Source organism: Notothenia rossii (assembly GCF_949606895.1).
Source record: "Notothenia rossii genome assembly, chromosome: 5".
In the NCBI taxonomy this organism is placed as follows: Eukaryota; Metazoa; Chordata; class Actinopteri; order Perciformes; family Nototheniidae; genus Notothenia; species Notothenia rossii.
The window spans coordinates 71,090,032-71,115,260 of record NC_136903.1 but is presented as its reverse complement, the minus strand read 5'-3'; the positions used below and the strand labels follow the sequence as shown (position 1 = coordinate 71,115,260).

At 41.5% G+C, this 25,229-nt stretch overlaps 1 protein-coding gene, 1 long non-coding RNA gene and 1 pseudogene across 3 annotated transcripts in view; 1 reads left to right on the top strand and 2 right to left on the bottom strand.

Annotated features, from left to right (window-relative positions):
- The window catches only part of LOC307039487 (retinoic acid receptor gamma-like), a 41,609-nt pseudogene extending 21,955 nt beyond the window's left edge, over positions 1-19,654 (top strand). Inside the window, exons 3-9 of the transcript XR_013810662.1 lie at positions 11,281-11,429; positions 12,127-12,268; positions 12,370-12,533; positions 14,306-14,482; positions 14,677-14,881; positions 15,681-15,839; positions 16,612-19,654. The product of XR_013810662.1 is annotated as a retinoic acid receptor gamma-like (transcript). The remainder of the gene's footprint in view (positions 1-11,280; positions 11,430-12,126; positions 12,269-12,369; positions 12,534-14,305; positions 14,483-14,676; positions 14,882-15,680; positions 15,840-16,611) is intronic.
- LOC307039488 lies at positions 17,549-21,781 on the bottom strand. The gene is made up of 3 exons (XR_013808251.1): positions 21,630-21,781; positions 21,398-21,543; positions 17,549-20,473 (listed from the first exon to the last, which is right to left on the bottom strand). It is a non-coding gene; the product is annotated as an uncharacterized lncRNA (long non-coding RNA).
- A 521-nt stretch (positions 21,782-22,302) lies between these two features.
- The window catches only part of LOC307038869 (calcium-binding and coiled-coil domain-containing protein 1-like), a gene marked incomplete at its 3' end in the record, with an annotated part of 3,971 nt that continues 1,044 nt past the window's right edge, over positions 22,303-25,229 (bottom strand). Inside the window, exons 3-4 of the mRNA XM_079680543.1 lie at positions 22,744-23,052; positions 22,303-22,467 (exon numbers count right to left, since the gene is read on the bottom strand). Coding sequence (XP_079536669.1) covers positions 22,303-22,467; positions 22,744-23,052 — 474 coding nt within the window. The remainder of the gene's footprint in view (positions 22,468-22,743; positions 23,053-25,229) is intronic.

Here is a 25,229-nt window from a genome sequence, read left to right as displayed (position 1 = left end):
GTGTGTGTGTGTGTGAGTTCTTATCAGGGTCCTGGTTTTGTTATCATAGAGCTCTCTCCACAGGAAGAGTCAGATTCCTTTCGATTCTGTGTACCCATTCTCACCCTGCTTTTTGTTTGTTTATGCGCTCAGTGTGCTTTGTGAGAGTGAGTGAGTGAGTCGGGGAGTGCATATTTATACATCATCATGTTTGTTTTCATTATGAATGACTCTGCATGATTGACAGCTCTTTTAAACAATTCGAGAGCTGACCCGGCGACGTGTGCAGAAAACAGCAACGTCCAACCAGAAACAGCTCTGACAGATTGAAAGCAAATGGGCCTCGAAATCACACGGATGTGATTTGGTCGTTAACTCATGGAATCACATTTAGTTACAAACCAATTATACAAGTCGAATGAATATAAAGAAGGACGGATCAACATATGATCAATCTATTACGCTATGCAACAGTTATTTGAAGCAATATCAGAAGAAAGGAGAGGTTGTTAAAAGATTAAATGTGAACCACTTGACAGATGTTTCCTGACACAAGGCTAGAAATTATCTGGACGTATTCTCAAAAGAGCTGAAGGCACAGTATTAACACGTGTGATAAAAAACAAGCACACTCAGTCTCACAGCCAATGCAAAGATACATTAGATACACTCCAGCAATAATAATAAACACACTTTTTGCCATTGTCTCCGTCCAGACTCTTTGATTACACTTTGCTTTGTGGCTCCAACATTGACTCAATCCATCTTTAGAAACTGGTTTGCTGAAGTCTATTCACTTGTGTCACTGAGCTGAACACAACATGTTTTATGTTCAAAACATCTTCTCCACTGCGGGATGTCCTCATTGCGCACCTTGAGTCTATTTATCTTCAGTAATTATTTAGATACCAGTGCATCAGGCCCTGTCAGGTCCTCAGTGCTCACTAATGATGACGGATGAGCAGTCAGGATGACAAACACCACAGCAGGGCCTGTTTCAACTCGCTAAGGAGCTGCGCCAGATGTCAGCCCCGCAGACAAATGTCCCCAAATGTTCATTAATCTTCTCCTGTTCATATGAGATCGCTCCAGTTTGCTTTACTTTCCTGAGCTCTGAAGGGTTGTCGTTTCTGTTCTCAGCTTGAACAAAAAAAACAACCACAGGGGTTCGGGGGAATCTAGCCCATTTCTGTTTCTGAGTAACATCAATGGATGGCAACATAACTCAACTCTGACATAGCTTCATATCTTTATTTAACTAAACAGAATAGATTTGACCTCAACCGATGTCTCTCAAACAGGAAGCTGGGCTGGTGATCTTAAAAACCCACCGCTTATAACTGGAGCTGAGACAATTCAATGACATTCAATTGACAGAATAATAAATAACAACTCTTTCAATAATAAATAAATGAAAGCCCTTCTCTGTTTTAAATCATTTAAAGTTTATATTATTTCAAATGTTGGTCGAACAAAACCAGATTATTGAAGACAACATAGCTGGCTCATTATTTATTTTACACAGATCAAATAACGAATGACTAAATCAAATAATTTGCAGTTTTATCAATAATGCTAATTACACATTCATTGTGCATAATTGTTCATGTTAGGATTAAGTCTAAGTCACCAAACACTTGGCTCAAACACTTTGAGCAAGACATGAGCAACTCATTCAGACTTATTAATTGTAAAGATAGTCTTTAACCTTTCGAGTCTCAGCCATTTGGGTCTGTGAACATTCAAAGTAGAATTAAACTCCCTCCACCTTTCGTTTGATGTTCACCATTGTGGTTAATACATTTGCAAATGTCGACATTTAGACTATTTTCATTATTAAAAAATGGTCGACATTATATCAGCCGCCTTTATTGGAAAGTGAATACAAGTGAGTCTTCTCAGTGTTGCTCTCCGTGAACATGCGCTGTTGGACACTGAGTCTAAATTCCTGAGAGCATTTTGGCCTCTGTGTCTTTTTGACACCAGCTTTCTCCCCTGTGTGAGTGTGTGTGGGGTTTAAGGGGGGGTTATCTTTTCCTGTGTTTTTTTTTTATGTGAGGCAGTTCAGCACCTCTCTGCCTTCCTTTGTTTCAATGTCAGGAGGCATTAAAGGAGCGGGACATGCCAAAGTCTGTTCGCTCTCTGTGTCACTCTCTTGTGTGTGTGTGTGTGTGTGTGTGTGTGTGTGTGTGGGGGGGGGGGTCGTCTATGTGACATTTGTTTTTTCCTTTTTGAAGACCCCCCCCTACCCCCCCTTTCTAAACTTGATCTTTCTCTTCCAATAGTGTGCACCAATGTGTGTGTTCTTTGCTCAAACTTGGCTCAGTTTACACGCTTAGTGTTGTGTAACCAAGAGCCTTTAATGATTCAATTACAATTACAAAGGGTCACTTAAGAGATTAGGTGGTGTGTAGGGGCATGGGCAGTTAAAGGAGATGCGGGCTGAAAGAAGAGTAGAGGGTTGAAGTTGGATTTGGGATCAAAATACCCCCCCGATGCTTTGTATCTTGGGGCTTTGAGGCCTTGAGGGGAAACGCTCTCCACTCCTCGGTGATAATCTCCCTTTTCTCTGGCACCCTCTTCTCTTAAATGGGTTCTTCAAAGTTAGTGAAACAATGCTCCTCGAGCCTCATATCATCCCACAGGAGGAGAGGGGCTAACTGTGATACAATGGTATGCTGTTACGGCCAGTGATGGAGCCAGAAGATACTGTATGTGCCTGATCTATGAGATGAAACAGTAGATTTTACAGATGATTGTTTTTAGACTAAAAGGGGCTTAAATGATTAAGTTGGCCTCCGCCTGTATGAGTGTCACCCTTATAAAATAAGGTTATCTGTGTCAGTGGGTCGTGAAACACAGGCCTGTACTCTTAATGCCTCTGGCCTGTCTTTTTTTTAACACTGTCACTTTCTCTACAATGGTGAGAAGGAAAGTAGCCTAAGCAACCTCTGTGAACCCAGAAATTCAAGTTCAGTGCTGCCGTAGCAACTGAACAAACTGTTTAGCTCACTTAAAATAACCAAATGATCAGATGCTGGTCAATTGTCAACATTTTAAATTATACATTTGGAACTGCAAGTGTCTGTTTCCACATAAGTGTGAGTTTAGACACTGAGAGTGTGCTAGAGAAGTAAACAATGAGTCAATGAAAGCACATTTTCAATAGACAAACAGTGCAGTGGCTAGGTGTTCACAAAGGAAGGTTTCAGGTACAACCTACACTTCAAATGCCTTGTACTAAATTCAGATAATTAACTCAGGAAAAAAACACAAACAGTCTCTTTCTTTCTTTCTTTCCAATCGACAGCCACACATCCCTCTTTGACCATGAACAAGATTCTTCTTCAGGTCTTGTCAGATTATTTAGTTACTGTGAATTGTGCAAAGACTGTAATCAAATTATTACTCTAATCTTGTTATTCACTGTAATGAGGTTACAGTTTGCCTGTTACAACAGACGTTATTTACCTTTGATTCTGAACGCCTACACACTCATCTGTTGGGAATGACACATACTGTATCTTAGGAAAATGGTTGAGGAAAAGCTCTGATTTAAACCCATTGAAACAATTTAACTAAGTGCAGAATAACATTATTAATTATACGTTACTCTTATTAAAGCTACAGGAACAGAGAGAATCCCAGGCTGCTGATAGGCCAGCTTGAAACCAACATCTTGTGAGGTTTAGTGAGTCCTGTTCCAGCTTGTCTCTGTGTGTGGCGTCACAGCTTCCAGCCATGTCTCCACCACATTCACTGTATCCTGGGATGACTCTGAATAATGAGACAATCTTTTATGTCTACAAAACTATTTGTCAAATATCCCACAGTGTGCTAACCGTCGGCTTTAGTTGCAGGAATGTGGCATTTTCAAAAGAGTAACTTTGAACATAAAAGTGAGGTATAAAAGCAAAATGGCGGCCGACTAGAAAAGGGGGGAAAGAGAGACTGCATCCAACAAAGGCCCAAAGGCTGGAATTGAACCTGGGAGTTCAATCACTATTTATAATCCATTTTGCCTGATTTGTTTCTGTAGAAGATGTGTTGGGAACTATGGTTGTGAAGCCATATTGGTGTTTTTTCAGAGGTAGTCTTAATAATATTAAAAAAGGCAAAAATAGAGATCTGGGTTTATTGGGTGCTATAAAAAAGAAGGGCTGTATTGTATGCGTGATGATGAATGGGAAGGACTAACCCAGGTTTAACAACCTATCCCCTAAAAGCACCCCCCACCCCACTCTGCAGACAAAGCCTAACTTTGTGACCATGGAAAAAAAACAACATATTACATTAATGTTGTTTTCCAGATGTTCTCCTCATTCTAAAGATCAAGAGAACATGAGTTAGGACATATGTATGTTATACTCTTTTGGCCCACAGTTATGACTGTTCCTCTGAAAGTGTTTAAGGTTTGAGTATGTGTCCAGGATTTCTGTTTTTGTAAGTGAGCTTGTGCAAATGTGTGTTTGTCCCTTTGTACACCCTTGTCTATGTGTGTGTGTGTGTGTGTGTGTGTGTGTGTGTGTGTGTGTGTGTGTGTGTGTGTGTGTGTGTGTGTGTGTGTGTGTGTGTGTGTGTGTGTGTGTGTGTGTGTGTGTGTGTGTGTGTGTGTGTGTGTGTGTGTGTGTGTGTGTGTGTGTGTGTGTGTGTGTGTGTGTGTGTGTGTGTGTGTGTGTGTGTGCTTCCTTTTTAAGTGTTTGGTGCTGCTGTTTTTATTGAGCCATCTCCTGGACAGTAGCCTGGTTTTCACAGCCTTTCCTTTAAAAAGGCGCTACCAATGACAGGAAGGGCTCCTCCTCCTGCCAGGGCAGGAAGGCAGAGGGGGGAAGAGGGTTATTAGTGAGGGTTGTGTTGAGGGGGGAGCGCAGGGGAGGGGACGCTGGTATTGAACTTAGAACAGCTGATGAAAGGGATTGTCACTCAGATCTCCCCTATCTCCTCCCTGCTGTCATGGTAATTACTCGCTCAGCATATTTGAGGCTGTGGCTCTCCCCCACTGTTAATCTGCTCTCATGCATTACAACAGAATACAGTCACTGTAAGCACCAAACATGCATTTTTTTAATGAAAGACCATGTCATGTAACCAGAATTTAATTTACAAGATGCATTTCTTTGAAAATGACACAATGTCTTATGGCTATTTCATGATGAATGATGTTTAGTTTCCTCAGACTGTTTCTGTGAATGTTTTCGCACTCAAAGTCACGCTGAAACCCCTCACACACACACACACACACACACACACACACACACACACACACACACACACACACACACACACACACACATACACATACACATACACATACACACACACACACACACACACACACACACACACACACACGCACACACACACACACACACACACACACACAGCTGACCTGTGGCCCCGTGCAGCAGCCCACACACACACATATTCACACGTGCACGCACATTCCACTGTGTGCTGCTGAACATTTTGTGAGGCGAGAGGTTATGTAAAAACTGAATTTCCTATCAAAATCAATCTTTGGAAGATTCAAAGTGAAAGAGGTTTCAGTCAAAACTGCCCTTTCGCTCAGTTAACTTTGTTTTAACAAAGATCTGAGGTTAAAAATTATATCTTATCTCAAAATAAACAATTTCCCATTTATGATTGCTTTGTTATGATGCCACAGTGGTCCACTACACTCTGGAGCCCCCAGGCCACAGTCTAGTTCAATGAGATGCACGGTGTTGGCAGGCTGCATGCCTACAGGCCAGATGTCACACTGTGTCCACTGCACAGCCACTCCAAGGCAAGGAAACACACCTTCAATATCTTTGTCAAATAAACCACATGCTCACTCTGTCCATGTGTGTGTCCTGCAGAATTTAAACAACTGCAGCTCCATGACACATTGCATCAATCTGCGTTTTATACTCTTATTAATAAATGACAGATTAGTTCTGAAAAACGTCTGATGACACCAGCATTGTCTTCCTTTCAGTATAAAAGCGGTTATCTATGTAAAAGTCTAGTGTACTAACTGCAAACAAATGATATGATGTAAAATGTGTACTGTATACAATTCAAAGTTGAAATGGGGGGGGGGGCTGGCAGTATGTGGCTGTTACTGAGTCCACTAATGCTCAGGATTGAAGTTGTCACTCCACCAAGACTCATCAGAGCTGACAAGGAAGGTGTCCGCTTTCAGAAAGGCTTTTGTTGTCTAAACAGGGATGTGTTGATCTGACAACAGAGAGGAGTAAGGTGGAACAGACCCAGAAACAAGAGTAGATCAACTGAAGAAGTGTTAGGTGAAAAAACCCTCACAAAACACAGCTTTTCACAATAACCATCCAATGACAGGTGATATGTATAGTTCTGATTGCATGTGAAACTTTGCAGAGGGTGTAAATCCGGCTCGCTGATGAGTCTGATTCACAAGAGTCATTCTTTCTGATCTGCATCCAATAGAGGTGTGCTGATTGATGTTGTGACACGCTGAGGGGTGAGTTGTAGGTGAGAGGGAGAGAGGCATTTTTTCCATCCGCGGCTCTGAGGCTGAGCTCAGTTCAGGGTGATGACAGCCCTTGACAGTTTTTGGCTCCTCTCCTTCTTTTCTCCACGGCAGGTAAAATCCCCCTCCCCCTCCTCCTCCCTCCCTCTCTCGCCGCCTTCAGCCCAGTGTCTCTCGCCCTGTCTCCCTGCGTCATGCTTGTGGGAGCCACATCGCTCCTCACCCACTCTCACCACCCTCAGACGGTGTCACTCACTACCTCTCTCCTGGCGCCAGATGCAGCTTCTCCGTTTCAATGGGAGCTATTTTTCCACTTGTTCTCTCAGGGCCACTTTTACATTGTCAGTGTTACTATATAAACAGAAAACAGTGATCATGTTACAGCGCCAATCATTCAGACCCACCCCCCACACCTGGGCTCCGATGCCCCCCAAACTGAATACATTATAGTATTTACCTCCTGCAACAAGCTGCTCTTTGTTTACCCGTAAACTCACGTGAAACATGATACGCTCTCCTGCAAACTCTGAATAATTTCACTCATTGTTGGAGAACAGTGCTATTATTTAGAGCAAGTATATGAATTAGGCAGACATGACAATCTCTATAATCTTTACAATCTGGTTTTCTGACAAGATGAACCATGAGGTACGCTATGAACATTACCATCAGGGCTAACGATCGTTTCTTTATCTTTTATTAAGCCTCTTTCTCAATTAATCCATTTTCTTTATTATGATATTATGATATTTTTATATTTTTATGGGATGAAAGATGATTGTTAACACATTCCTGAAGTCCAAGACGCTGTCTTCAAATTGTTAATTTAATCCAAAAACTGAAGTATATTAAAGTAACCATAACAGAGAAGACAAAGAAAATCAGCATATTCACTTGATTGCAACAAAACAACTAATAGCGCATGACAGATAGCAGATCAAATGAATTGTGTTTTTTATTCCTAATGCATTATTAATGAGTGTATGTGCTTTTAGGCAAGTTGTTGTTTATCAGGGTTGTTTTGTTTCTGTTGGAAAATATAATTGACCTAAAGACGTAATACATAATCTTTGTAAAAAAAAAACGGATAAAAAAAAAAGGTTTGGTAAATGTTTCAAATAACATACAGTATACCACATGAATCACATTTTCAAAGTACCAGCACTTTAGCTATAGTGCACACATCTGGTTTATATTGTATGATGAAGCATAAAGAAGTTTAGTGCAGGTAGACGGATTTCTTTGTCTATAATATAAATGTTATACTATTTAATATATATCTTATTACAATAACATTTGGCTATTCACAGTTTGGGACTTCAAACAACAGAATTATTCAAATGTAAGCACATTGCACGGGAATTTAATGGTCGATGGTTTGGTGTGTTTTTTATTTCCATTTCAGACTCTTTTCACTTAAAAAAAAACAGTATCCTCAGTTATTATTTTTTGCACAGTTTTATCAATTAATTACATAATTAATTTAATTACACACCTACAAAGCACTGTGTCAAAACCAGATCAAAGTACCCAATGAATTACAGTATTTAATGGAAAACTAGGGTTGTTTTTTTCTCAAAACCTTCAAAACATTTTTACTTTGGATAATAATAATTAATTGTAGGCTGAATTACTGCAACGGCTAGAAGTAGCAACAGCTTGAAAACACATTTCCTCCAAGTCATGGTTCACCGAATGTTGTTTGAAATGACAAAGTTCAGAAGTCTCAATTGAAAGCTTAAAGCAAGCTGATGGTCATGTAGTTAGCAATGGCCTTCTTCAGTCAAGGTCAAAGTTAAATGGTCAGGATTTCTTTTAACCTCTCGGCCACTGGGAAGTTGCTGTCCTCGGACTCACCTCCTTCTTTCTCTTTCTTTTTCTTTTCATTTTCCCCTCTCTGTTTTTATTAGATTATTCCTTTGTGCCTTTGCTTTCGGTTTTTTGAAACCTTACCACTCTTGTTAATGGCAGGCTGAAGGTTCAGGTTGGGGTTGCTGTGGTGGGGAGGGGGCCACATTTGGTTCAGTCCTGTGCTATCCATTGAAGGCGACAGGAGGGGCTGTGACTTTGGGGTTTTTGACCCCAGATTCTTTATTTTTACTAGGAAGGGATCCAAGGATGGAGCTGTTGATGTGAATAGCTGCCCAAGGTGACTGGATCCCAATAAAGAGGCCGTCAGCCTGGCCGGGGGCCTCCTCCCCATCCCAGACACAACCTTTATAGGGCCGCTTATGAGCCTGGGCAACTATTAAACCCTGTCCAGCCTGCAGTGAGGAATTTAGGGCCAGGAAACAAGGGAGTGGGGGTGGGAATGGGCAGAGGGAGGTGAAGTTGGGGTGAGTGAAGGTGAAAGTTGAATGGCATGTTCGAAGGAATCTGGTTGTTCTTGTTCATCACCTTCAAATGTGTACCAGGCGTGTTTCACTCTCTGTAAGTTCAGGGAACCACGTCTTTTTTTAAACAGCTGGATACATTTGTACCTGCGTCTACTTTACATTGTTTGTTTTGAGCGTTTTCATTAGCAGCAGTTGAAGGACTTGTGCCTATGGCCAGCAAATGGTGTTATACAGTGTGCCATTTTCTTTAGCGAGACAGCGAGAGGGAGACAGCAGAGTCTCATAAACATCCCGCCTCTGTTTGTTCACATGGGGCAGGAGGTATATAGGCAGGTCTGGTTAGACAGCCTTTCAAATAAAAATGTGAGCGTGCACACACGTGCACACACGTGCACACACACACACACACACACACACACACACACACACACACACACACACACACACACACACACACACACACACACACACACACACACACACACACACACACACACATTTCATTTCATTTCAAACCTTTATTTAGACAGATTGGTCCCTTGAGATCATCGATCTCATTTACAAGGGAGACCTGCATCATTTAGTTCCACATGAAACATAAAAACAACATACAAACAAACAACAGAGGATATCATATTTACATATTCAACATTTACAAATACCCAGAGTGTCAGAAAGCATTTCATTTAGACATGCTTTAAATACATTCAGAGAAATAAAAATGCTCAATTTCAATTTTGCCTGTAGACTGTTCCAAGCAAGTGGAGCTGCGCACATAAAAGCTGTCTTACCTAAGACAGTCCTTACTCTTGGCACATCTAACAAGACTATATCCTGTGATCGCAGACAATAGCTGCTTGCAACTTTCTGCTTTATCAATGAACAGATATAATACGGGAGTTTGCCCAACATAGCTTTATAGATAAAAGTGTACCAGTGACTGAGCCTCCGTACAGTGAGTGATGGTAAACCTGCCTTGGTATACAATGTACAGTGATGAGTAAGTGCTTTACAGTTTGTGACAAATCTCAGAGCACTATGATACGCAGCATCTAGTTTGCTCAGGTAGTTGGCAGGTGCATTCATATACAGCAGATTACCATAGTCCAGCACAGGTAAAAAGGTCACAGTGACTAGCTTTTTTCCTGGCCTCAAGTGAGAAACAGGACTTATTCCTGAAAAAGAAACCTAGCCTAACCCTCAGTTTTTTAAGCAGGTTATTGACATGAAGTTTAAAAGAGAGACAGTCATCAAGCAAGATACCAAGGTATTTGTAACAGGCAACAACTTCAAGTTTTGTTCCTTGCGTTGATACAATATCTAAAACAGGCTCTGGTGTCTTTTTAGCTTTTGAAAAGAGCATTACCTTGGTTTTATCCACATTTAAAAGAAGCTTTAGTTCAGAGAGCTGAGTCTGAATAATGTTAAAAACAGCCTGTAATTTAACAACCGCCTCCTGAATGGAGGGACCTGCACAGTACATCACGGTATCGTCCGCATAAAAATGTAAAGTAGCTTCATCCACATTTTCACCTAAACTGTTGATATATATGGAGAATAAAAGTGGACCTAAAACAGAACCTTGAGGAACACCATTAGCAATGTTTAACCACTCAGAAGACAGCCCATCAAAATGAACACATTGGGACCTTTCAGAGAGGTAGTTCACAAACCACCCCACTGCATGGCTGGATATGCCAGTACTGAGTAGCCTCTGTTTTAAGACGCGATGATCAACGGTGTCAAACGCTTTGGAAAGGTCAATAAACAGAGCTGCACAACTCTGTTTATTATCTAGCATACTAGTAATATCATTTACCACTTTCATTGTTGCAGTGATGGTGCTATGTTTCTTCCTGAAGCCTGACTGATGTTTAGACAGGATATCATTTATACACACACACACACACACACACACACACACACACACACACACACACACACACACACACACACACACACACACACACACACACACACACACACACACACACACACACACACACACACACACACACACACACACACACACACACACACACACACACACACACACACACACACACACACACACACACACACAGATGCAAAGATTCAGATGTCAGTCAAAAAGTCAACAGAGGTATGCTGCTCCCCCACTCACCAGTAAATGGAGAAGCCAATCAAATCTCAGCTGCCAATCAGCATTTTATCAGCAGGGCCATCTGGCCATCAGCTAATTGTGTCTCTTTTAAGTCCCTGTCAATCAGCAGTGCCCCCTCACCCTCCTCCCCTTTCTCTTAAAAATGTCTGCCTTTGAGCTTGCCTTCTGGCTCCGAGGGGTGGCCTGCATGGGGTTGGGGGTTGTTTGTTGACCATTCTCTCTTAATCAGTTGCTGTATTAGCTTTCATCATAGTTTCAAAAGACTTGAAGCACTTATGTAAACAAGATGTTCTGATATAATAAGAGTTGCTTTTTGTTTCTTCTTCCTGCAGCGGTGGAGACCCAGAGCACCAGCTCAGAGGAGATGGTGCCCAGCTCTCCTTCCCCTCCTCCCCCTCCTCGCGTCTACAAACCGTGCTTCGTGTGCCAGGACAAGTCATCTGGTTATCACTACGGAGTGAGCTCCTGCGAGGGCTGCAAGGTAAATGAAGCCAGAGACACCTGAGGAGTCACATGACATGTATGAAGAGGACAGCTGATGTTTCAGCCACAGCCGGACAGATGTCAGCACTGCAGAGCTGTACTGTTAGCTTCTGTTGAGCTGCCCCCTAGTGTATCCTTACTATCAATGCACTTTATTAATGTAACAGCCAAACATTGTGCTGCATGTGACCAGCAAATGTCAACTGAATCTACTTGCAATGAAAGCTTTGCTAAAGTAGGGGTTTAGAGCTTGAAATGAAATGAAAAAACACTTTTGGAGTTTTTGTTTGCTTGAAGTCTATAAACAAAGAACAATATATTCAGAAAGAAGCAGTGAAGACTTCAGTTCTAAGTCAGGCAACAAATGTATGCAATGCATCAAGCATATTACAATTTATTTTATAAGCATTACATTAGAAATCAATCAACTAAAAGTCTATAACCATCTTAACGTTGAACACAGGCAGAGAAGTGCTTCAAGCTTCATGATAACACACACTCACAATGAAAATGCTAACATTCTGATTTAATGATGACAATATTCCCGATCTTGGTAAAGCATGTAAGCATCGCAAATATCAGTTTAAAAAAAAAAAAACATCACACCTGGTTGCTGGTTCTATTTTCAGAGATGTTATTAAGAGCATTCTACTGGCATGATCAGTGAAAAATAAAATGTCTTAATTCTGTTTCAGGGTTTCTTTAGGCGAAGTATCCAGAAGAACATGGTGTACACCTGCCACCGAGACAAGAACTGCCAGATCAACAAAGTGACGCGCAACCGCTGCCAGTACTGTCGACTGCAGAAGTGCTTTGAGGTTGGCATGTCCAAAGAAGGTGAGAAGAAAATATGGTCATCAATATTATTGTTACAAAGGAATACTGTGGGAAGAATTGCCTTTTAGACCACGTCTCCTTGTGTCTCTATTTCCTTTTAGCGGTGCGTAACGACAGGAACAAAAAGAAGAAGGACGTGAAGGAGGAGGTGGTGCTGCCAGAGAACTACGAGCTGAGCGGGGAACTGGAAGAGCTGGTTAAAAAAGTCAGCAAAGCTCACCAGGAAACCTTCCCATCTCTGGGCCAACTGGGAAAATACACTACAGTAAGTTTTGTAATGCTTTATCACCTCCACCCCCTAAACCAGGCATCCTCAAAGTCCGGACTCCGGTCCGGATCCGGACCGAACCACAACTGTCTCTGGACTCTGAGCAAATTATACTTTTCATATGTGTTATCTGCGAGACATCGCCACAACGCAACGAGTCAAAAGTGTTCCGCTATGTCCAACAACAAACAGCGCTCTGCATGTCCGACTGTTCCACTGTCTGTGTGTGTCTGTCAACGCATTGGTCCAATCACATTCAGCGTCAGCGTTTTTCCCCCCCACCAACAGTCTGCGAATCAGAGGAACGGTAGGGCGGGTCTTCGCGGAATGCGGGTGTGAAAAATGAGTGTGTTTAAAAAAAAAAAGTCAGAGCGAGAATTAACAGCTCATCTAGTTGCATCTGTACTGTAGCTAGTAGCCTAGTTTCACCTACTGGGGTGGCATGGGGGGGCAACTGCTACCCTCAAAATAGGCCTTGCCACCCCAGCTGCCACCCCAGTTGGCAGCTTTGTTTTGAAAGAAAAGTTGTGGCTCATCGGACATTTATGAGAGAAAGTCTCTAATGTCCGAGTGCAAGTGAATGCAGCACTAGACGTACGTCTTGTAACCCCTCCCCCGGCCCTGGCGCGAGCGTGGAAATATGATTGGCGGCGATTTCATTTGAACGGTACGGCGCAAAACGAGAAGCATTCGGACCAAAGTAATGAAGGAATGAGGTGCGGTCTACAATGACAGAGAAGAGACTGTCAGGTTGGCTGTACTCAGCATTGAATCAAAACGCACTAAAGCTGTTGATCTTAATCAGTTTGTGAGGCGTTTTGCTGAACAAGATGGTAATCGCCGCATTCAGCTGTAATAGACATGTCAACTTGATGCTCTGCTCACGGATGAGCAAACAAAACTGTTAAGATGATGACCTTACGTGTGTAAATATATGTTTTTCTTTGTGGGGGTCTGCCCCCCAAACAAGTTTTAAGTCCTGAGAAAGTTAAATAAGACGGTGTGCAAAACTGCCCAGCCAAAAAAAAGTAACCACTTTGATTGAACTAGGCCAGCAGGTATTGACTCTCCACTGGATCATAACTGAAGTATAAAAGAATGCATGACTGAAGTGATGGAGGCCATGTTTGAAGGCAAACTAAAAGAGGAAATAACAGGTCAAGCAAATCCCCCTCTCAGATTCCACAGCAACCAGAAGAACATAAACACTGGCTGGTGATTTGATTCATCAACTTTGTGATGGAATAAGAAAAGCACAGTGCATTTCCTTAGCTGTGGATGAGTCCACTGACACCACTGACATTGCTCAGTTGTGAGTTTTTATGATGAGGCAAAGGGGGAGTTTGTTGAGGATGTGTTGGGCCTGATGAACCTCAGTGGACACAGAAGGGGGTTAGACATTTATAAAGCAATAATGGGAATGCTGAATGAAAGAGGGTGCAGCTGCCTTTATTCATAACTGCAGCTCTTAAACTGCGACTCTGAGGGATCAAGCACAGACACAATAACAATGAAAACTGCTGCATACAGATTATTTTTGTTTTTGCAACCTCGTGTTAAGAATCTTGTTGTAATTGTTTAAAAGTTTGAAAGACCGTAATAAACGGACCTTTGTCTTATTGAAAACAAAATGTTGGACCTTTAAGATTTGTATTTGAGTACCCCTGCCCTAAACCCTCCACTGAGGCATTAGCTCACTGTTTTGCCAGAACGCTGTATGGACTCTGCTCAAGCACACAGACCAAAGTGTCCCTCTTTCTCTCTCCCAGAATTCGAGTGCCGACCACAGAGTGCAGCTGGACTTGGGCCTGTGGGATAAGTTCAGTGAGCTGTCCACTAAGTGCATTATAAAGATTGTGGAGTTTGCCAAGCGGCTACCGGGCTTCACCACGCTCACCATCGCTGACCAGATCACCCTCCTCAAATCTGCATGCCTGGATATCCTGGTACCAAACACCTCCTCCTTTTTAATACCCTTCCACCTCCCTCACGCTTTCTCATTTTGTCACGCTGCTTAACTTTAAAATGATTCATCTGAATAGCTGCCATGATTCTTTTGTTCACTGAATTTCTTCCTCCTTTTACTAACTGCCCACATGGTTCTTTCCTCTCTGTTTTCTTATTTAATTCCTTCTCTTAGATGCTGAGGATATGCACTCGCTACACCCCAGAACAGGACACAATGACTTTCTCTGATGGCCTCACCCTCAACAGGACCCAGATGCATAACGCCGGCTTCGGCCCGCTCACAGAGCTGGTGTTTGCCTTTGCCGGTCAGCTACTGCCTTTGGAGATGGACGACACAGAAACAGGCCTGCTCAGCGCCATCTGCCTCATCTGCGGAGGTAGGTCTTTTCTTACCGGGGTGATATCATTAGCTTACAGACTCTTAAAGGTCTCCTGTCATGCAAAATGCACTTTTCTATGTCTTTTATACATAAATATGTGTCCCCGGTGGGTCAGGGAACTCACAAAGTGATAGAAAATAAATCCCTCTCTCGTCCTCTGTACCCCCATCTCTAAAAACGGGGGTATAACGGAGTTGATCCAGATTTGCCTCAGATACGACGTAATATCGGAAATGTCTGCTGGCTTTACACCCACGGCCCTATCAGAAACGTCGCTATCAGAAACAATGCCCGACAGGTTTTGGACGCAATATGGTCTTTGTTTAAATTAGCAAGCATCGCTAACACTCAGAGCTAACCTGTACTGGAGAGAGTATGTGTAAAAAAGCCGGAAATAAAAAAAGGAACTCACTTTGTGGTAAACCTGCAAGAGAAAAAGCATCTGATGATACTCTTTCAGAAATAATCCTTGATGTGGTTTGGAACATAATATGGCGTTTAATCACGGCAGAGTATCTGAGTATAAGCGTTAGACCCAGAATCAGCACTTCTCTAACAGGGCAGAAATATAGGGATATGAGGGATGTCTAAAATGCATGATCTGTTTGGTATTTTGAGCAAAACACGTCATAGACATGTTTTTTATATATTTGTATATATCTGAGACCCATAATATATGCCTAAAAATCGCATGATAGCAGATCTTTAAAATGTTACTTTTCTCATTGTTTTACAGTTCCCTCACTATAATGTTTCCAGCTTTTCTTCACCTCTTTGAATATGTCCATTGTTTCAGACCGCATGGATCTGGAGGAGCCCCAGAAGGTCGACAAGCTGCAGGAGCCACTGCTGGAGGCTCTGAAGATCTACACCCGCCGCAGACGCCCCAACAAGCCTCACATGTTTCCCCGCATGCTGATGAAAGTCACAGACCTCCGAGGAATCAGCACCAAAGGTCAGCTGAGGTTTCACACACCAGTATCACATCAAATAAGCAGGGCTGTAACAAACCTTCCTACTAAATGTACCCACAGTACTGAGAATAAACCACTGTATAGTACTTATTGTTGGCATTGAATAGCAGATTTTGCATTTTTGTTTATGTTTAATTCCATTTTTGGAAAAAGTTCTTGTGTTATTATTATTCCAGAAAGTGTTACTATCTGTACACAAACTAATAATACAAGATATCTTCAGAAGTGAGAAGTAAATAAGTAAATGTACTCAAGTACTGTACTTAAGTACCATTTTGAGATCTTGTACTTTACTTGAGAATTTCCATTTTAGGCTACTTTGTACTTTGGCTACATCTATTCAACACATTTAGTTGCTTTACAGATTTGATTTAATGATGTGAAATATAAACAACACAATCTGAATAATGAGTACTTTTACTTTTGGTACTTTAAGTATATTTTGATTGAGTAACATGAATGCAGTATTCCTACACTTTGGTACTTCTACTGTTACTCAAGTACCAGATCTGAGTACTCTTCCCACCTCTGGACATCGTATCGGCACAGGTGTAAAAAAACAATGCCCAATGTTTCTTAGCTTTTAAATTAGGAAGCAAATTAAGAGATTTTGTCTTAATTACTAGACATAGGCATTCTTGTTCTAATAAGCAAAGAAACCTGTCACCTGTGAAATATGCTCATTGTAGGAGAGGCTTTCCACTGTCCTTTTTATACACTATCCATTCAATAAATGTGTGTGTGTGCCTGTAGGTACAGAGCGAGTCGTCACCCTGAAGACGGAGATCTCGGGCCCCATGCCTCCTCTGATCAGAGAGATGTTGGAGAACCCCGAGGCCTTCGAGGACAGCAGCGACTCGGGGGACAGCGCTGCAGCCGCCCCCCCCGCCATTCAAGCCATCAAACAGGAAGAGAAAACCACGGATGAGTCTGCAGTCGAGGAAGAAGAGGAGGAGGAAGAGGACGACTACTGGGACGAGGAGAAAGACAGAGGGGCGGACAGTGACAGGGAGCCGTCGGGGGGGGAGGCGGCTGCGGCGGGGGGGGGGGCCAAAGAAAGGCGTGAGTGGGAAAACGCAGTGAGACAGACGCCATGATGCTGCTTCCTCCCTCAGATCACTGAGCCCTCACCCAGCAATATCTCTCCTGAGAAACCTCACAGATTTAGGCTCTTATACAACACCAGTGTTTCACACAGCACATATTTACATAGACTGAATACTGTACATGTGGCTGAAAGGAAAGCGTGTTGAATTCAGTCGAGGAGGCAATGAGTGGGAGAAGCAAAAGCACTACATTTCAGTGGGCTGGGGAGAGCATCGGGAAAAGGTCACTGTGCCAAAATGAGACTGTACAAAAGATATTTCAAAAGTGTTTTGTCCACCCAAAGAGGAACTAGAGGTGTTGGACAGAAGAAAATGAACTCCTCCGCTATCCATAAGGGCTATGCTTTGTATACAATTGATGGTAAACATACATTGCAACAACTGAACACTACGTGGTGTCCATTTGCCGCAAATGTCTTCTCAGAATTCCTATTATCGCTATTCAGAGATATGCAACTTATTTTTCAATAGTGGTTTTTCTATGCATGTACACGTTTCTGTTGTCTTTTTTCCTGTCTATGGGACTTCTTGTTGCTTTTTTTGTATATTTTTCTCTTTCTGCTCAAATTTGACTTGACACGTAGTTCATTTAGCTTGTCTTTTTATTTGTATGCATTTCTGCTACATTGGACACAGTGAAAAGGGAAAGAGAGAGCAGGTCGTGAGCAGGACTCAAACTCACATGTAGTTCGTGAAACATCGGAAAGACAATAAGAGGAAGACTGTCATTCAGCTCTGGTTCTTGTGATGCAAATAGGACTCGAACAAATAATGCAAAAACAAACGCAGCACACTACATCCACCTTCTGACAAAAACACACACCATTTCCGAAGATACTAAAGAATCTGCAGGGTGGATTTAATGTCATCACAAAATCTCAGGTTGATTCTTTTTTAGTGCCAAGTATCACCTGAATTTTGAGAAACTGCTGCTGTGAACGCACCCCTGTTCAATTCAAAAGTCTTCTTACAATAAAGAGTAGAGATGATTAGAAATGGAAGTTGTTGATCATGCCCTTGGTACAGTATATCAGGTGCACATAAGCCATATTCTTTTCATTTTGTAAGAGTGAGAATACAATCTTCCAAATGGGCACAACACTTACAATCAGTTTACTTCACAGAAAACCTCAGGTGTGTGTGTGTGTGTGTGTGTGTGTGCATTAGTGTGTCTACCAACCCACAGAGTGATGTTGTAGATGTTACTCTCATTAGTGCCATAATCCACAGCCAGCAGTTAAGCAGAAGTTGTAAGTATCTTAAAAATGCATATCAAATACGTTTTGTAGCAAACTTTCAAATGTTCTCACCCAAAGACTTCTGTTGGACATTGATACCGTTGTAAGCTGATATTTGATCACATGATTGATTAACACGAGGTTGCATCCATCCAACAAAATTAAGAAAACGAAAGCTTTACATTGGGTTCCCTGTCTGCTGAAGCGCGGGCAGCCGTTTCAAATGTGTGCTGTATCTCATGAGATACATGAGACTTTGTAAAGTAAATAATTCGTTTTTCATTTAGCTTTTTTTACTCAAGATGTATAAATGTAAATGATCTCTGTAATGAAAGACAACGTAGTCTTACTGGACTCCTTAATATGTCTAAGGGACACATGTCTCCATCAGTATGGTGTCAGGTGTAAAGCTGCAACGTATTTTTGATTTGTTGATATGAGGGATAAAAGAAGAAGCTGGTGTAAGGTATCTAAAGAAAAGAGGATGAATGAAGCGGAGAAAGAGAAGATGTTGAGAACAGATCGGCTTAGTGGCAACACGCCAGCAGAGACCATGATAGAGATAGATATTTGCCACCAGACGTGACATCATCAAATTCACAGAGGTTTTAAATGATCAGCATTGACGCCACAATGACGTTTACAGACTGTGTGTCTACTGATTTGTGATAATATAGAACGGAAACATCCCAATCTATGACTGAGGTGAAAGATAAGAATTATCTTCAGTGTTTTTCTTAACTCTGTTTCTCTCCGTCTTTCTAACTCACACTCAATCGTTTGCACATCTTCAGCCAAGACCAGAGGTTTTCAAATATCTCATTGCAGCCGTATTTCATGATAATGTTTTCTGTTTTTGTTATATTGGATTTGAGCGGGTGCAATAGATAAGCCATGGATGAGGTCACAAAGGCCTCAGCTCTATATGTAAGCATGTGAATAGGAAAAAGAAAAACGACCAAAGATATTTCATTACGTTTGGACAAAAACAACTTCATACAAATTCCAGTAAGGTCAATGATGGGAAATGTATTCATGTTGTATTATTTGATAGAAAAAAAAAGTCATCTCTTATGAGTTTTGAAGCTGGAACCATTTTATCTGTTACATTTGTTGTTTTTTAACTGTTGTATTTTTTTTTATAAACTATATATATTTGTAGTGTGAAAATAACAGCCTTATTCTTATGTTCAGGGATTCAGACACCTCATCTGTTTTATTTCAATGTACTCAAAAATAGCTCTGATATCCACACACACACACACACACACACACACACACACACACACACACACACACACACACACACACACACACACACACACACACACACACACACACACACAGGGCTGATTTGTTCTTGTTTTTACATTTTGATTTGTTGATTGTTTGCTTATTTGTTATTTGTTGTTGTCTTTCTTGTATTTTGATAAAGGCACTTTTTGTTTCAGACCTTCAGTGTCTTCTTTATAATCCATTTACAGACCGCAATGAAATACTTAAGATGTCAAATTACAAAATACAGACCAGCATGTATTTATCATCAGATTTGATTAAAGAGCACCATCTCTCTCAGAAGCTCAGATCAATAAGAAAACTATCACACACACACACACACACACACACACACACACACACACACACACACACACACACACACACACACACACACACACACACACACACACACACACACACACACACACACACACACACACACACACACACACACACACACACACACACACACACACACACACACACACACACACACACGTTGTAAATCCATGGTATCAAATACACTTTTCTCCAAACAGTTGCAGCATGCTCAGACATATTTGAATAAGCTAAAAACAAAAGCTAGAAAACCTACGGATAACAAGTGGAGAATTAGAACTTAGACATTATTTGAGACAATTAAGGTCTACATTGGAAAATCTAAAGTATTATTATTAATAATATAATATATAGCAATATAATAATATATTATTTGTATTATTAAGTAGATATGAAACCATAAGCCATTCTATTAAAAAAACATTCTATACCCTTAAGACTATAAACTGTGTCATCTTCAAACACAGACACTCTGTAAAGATGTCCTTTGTGAAGGCAAACCGCTACAAAGCATCATCAGAACAATCCAAACGTTTTTTTGATGACCGGCACAAACTTGCAACAGTGGGGTATACAAGTCAGTTGCTGTCCATCTTTTTGTTACCACATGGGGGATCCGACCACCTCACTGCAGAGAGAAAGAGGCAGAAGGTGCTGAGGATAAAAAAAATAGACAACACTGTCAGTAAAAATGCTATTAAATACCATTTTTGCTTGACTTCTGTTCTCCCGCTTGCTAATCCTGGACATGTTTTATTATTGCTGCTATTTTTACTCTTATTGTGTTGCTTTTAGCATATTATTTACTCTTCTATTTGTACTCTCTAGTGCTCTATGACTCTTCCCACAAGAAAAGAAAGTGCCTGGTAAGTGGAAGGACAGCTTTCTGAAACCAGTCCACCAGGGAGGAGAGTGCGAATGAAGTCATCCCAAAAATATTCTATGAGAGGTGACTCCAGTGGAGGAGGGAAACAGGGTGTGTACTGGGCTGGTGGAAAGCCAAATCTGTCACCTCAGGACGGTATGTTGTTTTTGGATATTGAGAAACAAACTAGGTCAATAATAGATAATAATCACATTTTGTATTCACACATGTAAAATACATTGGGATTGTCATAAGATGCTCCAGGGTGTTACCTATATTACATACTGTTATTGCACGTTAGTCAGTGTAAGTGTAAGTTCACTTCCACCCTTTTATTTTCAGAGTAAACTGTCCAAGAAAAGTTTTTATGAAAATATAATATTATATAATAATGGCTTCTTTTTTTATATTTGTTAATTTTTTGTACAACTTAATTCCTTTTTATTGTGTTTGTGCCATACAGTATACACTAAGCACATTCCTTATATGTGTAAACATACTTTTATGTTGTGGTTTGCAAGTCTTGCTTTCATGTTTCTCTGATTATAACTCGACCCGGTTAGAATAAATACATTGTCATGACTCCTTTCAACCAGCCAGCGTTAAACCTCAGTGGTCAACAATGGAACTGGAGCAGAAACTGGCAGGGCTCATAGCTCTGATGCAGGTGGAGTTAACCCTTGTTTGGCTCATTTGTGAATGGGATGGCACACCTGTGTGTCAGAGACTGGGTTCTCAGCAGCGGGGCTCTCGGCTCTGTGAGGCCGCTCCAGGGGAGTGGACAGGAACAGAGGCGAGAGGATTGATCGGGAGGAAGCTGAGGACACATTCTCTTCATCCTCGGAGGAAGAGCCAGGAGCTGTATGAAATCAGTTTAGACTCTTCACTTCAGTACTCGTTACAGTGCAGGGAGATAGCAGCGTACAACGTGTGGTCGTTACTCACAGAGGGATGTGGGGACTTCCTCCTTTGATTCAGTTTCAACTTCCAACCTCCGCTCTAACTGAAGGATGTATATCATCAGGTCCTACCAATGTCCAATGGCAATCCAATTGAAAGGAAAAGAGTAAGAAAAACATAATTTAAAATGCATTTAGAAAGTATTTCATGTTAACAACTATGATGTTTATTTTCTCTTATTTCCTGTTGAGTGGATGGAATTATTTATTGTGCTTTGTAATTAATGATATCTTTGAATCGTTGAATGTAAGCAGTGGAAATACTACGAGACAAGTAAAAAGTATTTTCATAAAAAAATACTTTTAGTATCAAAAAGCCATTATGGAAAAATGACGCAGTGTACAAACATGAATATTATGTAATTGGATTATTATTATTGACCCTATAATGTGTACTTTACTTTAATGTTGCAGCTTTAAGGTCTTATCTTATCTTAACTATAACAAATACATTCTAATCTATTTATTGATTACATTTGTGTTATTAATTTGAATCTGCAAAGCAACCACTAACTTATGACACCATATGAATTAAAAAAACAATATTTTCCTCTGACAAAAAAATAGCTGTGGTGTGCGTGTGTGTCTGTATGTGTGTGTGTGTGTGTGTGTGTGTGTGTGTGTGTGTGTGTGTGTGTGTGTGTGTGTGTGTGTGTGTGTGTGTGTGTGTGTGTGTGTGTGTGTGTGTGTGTGTGTGTGTGTGTGTGTGTGTGTGTGTGATGCCTTGCCTGTTTCTCCGCCTGCTGCTCCTCCCTCTCTTTCTGGGCCGCCCTCAGACCGGCCTTCAGCTCATGCAGCTCTCTCTTGGAGTCGCTCTGCAGCACCTACAGGGGGCAGCAGTATTTTACTCATCCCAACACACTCTGACCAGGCTCATCCTCTCACCTGCTGTTGTCATCACATGGCAGTAAAGAGAAATGTTTACTCGCTGTTCATGGAAGATTTCTATTTGTGCCTGCTAGTGAGTCATACATTAAGTACACTGAACTCTGGCTTCGTTCTCCAGTTTCCAGAAATGTAATCCGAGCAGATGACGATGGCACACTATCAGTTATATTTAGAGCTGAATTTGTTTGTGTTGAATAATGCGATGAACTCACTCTAGTGCAATCTCTCTCTCGTCCAAGCTCCACTTCTATTTTCTCCCTCTCCATCCTCTCCTCCTGCAGCCACTCCTCCTTCCTCCGCACCTCACAGCTCAGGTCTTGTAATTTCTTTGCATCTGTCTGCATGAAAAAAAAAAAACAACTTAACAATACAGCCAGGTTGACATTTGGGTATTTGCAGTGCTTAATTTGTAAATCATAAGGTGCCGGAACGCAAAGTACATATGACAGCTCAGGGATGACGAGACGCGTACAGGTCCCGGAACGTATACAGAAAAGGTGCTGAAAACAACATGAAAATGTCCACTTGCAACGCTGTGGGACTTACAAGCCTCAATTTCAAATAGTATCCATGGTATAAATGTTATGACGATCATTTATAATTTGTTAGGCTAGTACGCACAACATAGGCAAATGCCCACATCACCACAGGTGGGACTTCAGTATACAGCCAGCAATTAATTTCTCAACAGGTTTAACGTGTAAAAAAAATATTTATTAGGCCTATTCAAAGATTGGCACGGCGGCCTATTAATAGACAGTATGTTTGCTCACCATATTTAGTTGTTTAAAACACCCCACATCACGAGCATGTCCGGATTGTCCTCTATCTCTTTTTTTCTGCTTTTACTGCGTGTGTCTGTGGCAGTTCTGTGTCCTTTGGCCACCCAGGACCTCACGTACGGGACTGGATTGAATTTAGCCAGGGGGGGTCCAACAAGATTTAGGAAGAGTAAAGATGACATGGTAGATGTGAGCAAAGAGCTACGGTTGGGAGTGCAAATCAAGTTCATTTGAGAAAATCCGCGCTCACATTCAGCACTTGCAATGGGAATGCTGTTGACAGCAACAAGTAACTCCATCAGCTCATCGGGGGTGTCTTTACCATCTGAGTCTCTGTACGTTCTGTAGGCCCGTATGACTGCGCGCGGGTTGGCAATGTTGAAGCGCTGACACAGTGACTCGACCTCAGTCTCTCCATACAGCGCACCTGCGTCCTCGGGCCAGTATTGTGCGAAAAGCACCTTCAACTCCTCAATGAACTTGTTATATCCAGTTTTATCTGGCATCCGGCCTCCTTGAGATAACATACGGTCCTCCAAGTTCTTGGCCACAGTTAGAAAAAACTGACCTGTCGCTGGACGTCCCACACTCTTCTACGCTCAATGCGCTCTCCTCTCCTACTGAATCTTCCTGCTGTAAGCCAGCTGATGTCGCGGTTCCGCTCGCCTCTTGCTCCGGCTGTTGTACCGGGCTAGTTGATGCCAGGGTACCCACCCTTTGCTGTTGGTGGTCCACCTGGCTGACGGTAGCTGGCTCCTGTTCCGGCTGGCGGTGAACCTGACCCGCTGCCCGGGCTTGGCTAGCTGTCGGTTAGCTAGCTGGCTAGCTGTTGCGGCGCTAACCTCCTCCTGGTTTTGACCATCAACATGACCGCTGCAGCTGCCCTCGTCGCTGCTTGTGGAGGCTTCTCTGACTCGTTTTGAAGTGTCTATTACCTCTTCCTTCTTTTTGAAGAAAGACAGTAAATGTAACTGTCTTTTTGACATGCTTGCATTGAATCACCGTTTCTTCCTCTCTGCGACGTGCTCCTCATGTGGCGAATTTCAAAAGTGAAAGACGTTTGTCCGTTGGTCCAGCTTTTCAGTGCGTCAACACAGATCTCCGACTCTTTCAAATCTTAATCTTAATAAACGACATGAAATTCTTGGGATTTTTTCTGTAAATTAATATCTGCATATTTTATTTCATTTTAACCATTTTTTATTTTTATTTTTTGTGAGAGGTACCGGATCAGCCCAAATAGGTGCCGGAACACAGGGTGGCCAAAATGAAGAGGTGCCGGATCCTGTTCCGGCAGGATCCGGCTCAAATTAACCACTGGCGTATTTGTATGCAGAGATGGCAAAAGTACACACATCCTTTACTCAAGTAGAAGTACAGATACTCGTGTTTACAAATACTCTGGTAAAACTAGAAGTTCTGACTAACTTCTTTACTCAAGTAAAACTAAAGAAGTATGGGCTTCGAAATCTGTCTTAAAGAGTAACTGACCTCCCTTATGTTAATAGAACAATAATGTCATTGTTAGCTAATGAATGTTTCGATGCAAAATGACAAAGTTCTCATTGGCGCTCTTCTTTAGAGAAGACCAGGAAATGATGGATACACAGATCGTGTTAAAATCAATAGGCACGCAATGACTCACGTCACCAAACACAGATTAAAACTAAAATAACAAACCTGTTTTGAAAATGTAATAAGTAGAAAGTACATGTATTTGTGTTAAAAATGTAAGAAGTAAAAGTAAAAAGTCGTAAGAAAAATAAGTAGTGGAGTAAAGTACTGATACCAGAAACATGTACTTAAAGGTAGGGTAGGTAATTCACTTCAGAAACACTTTTTGTTTTATTCCATGGAATGCTCTTAACATCCCGATAGCAATGAATGAATTAAACGCTTTGACAATAAATATTTCC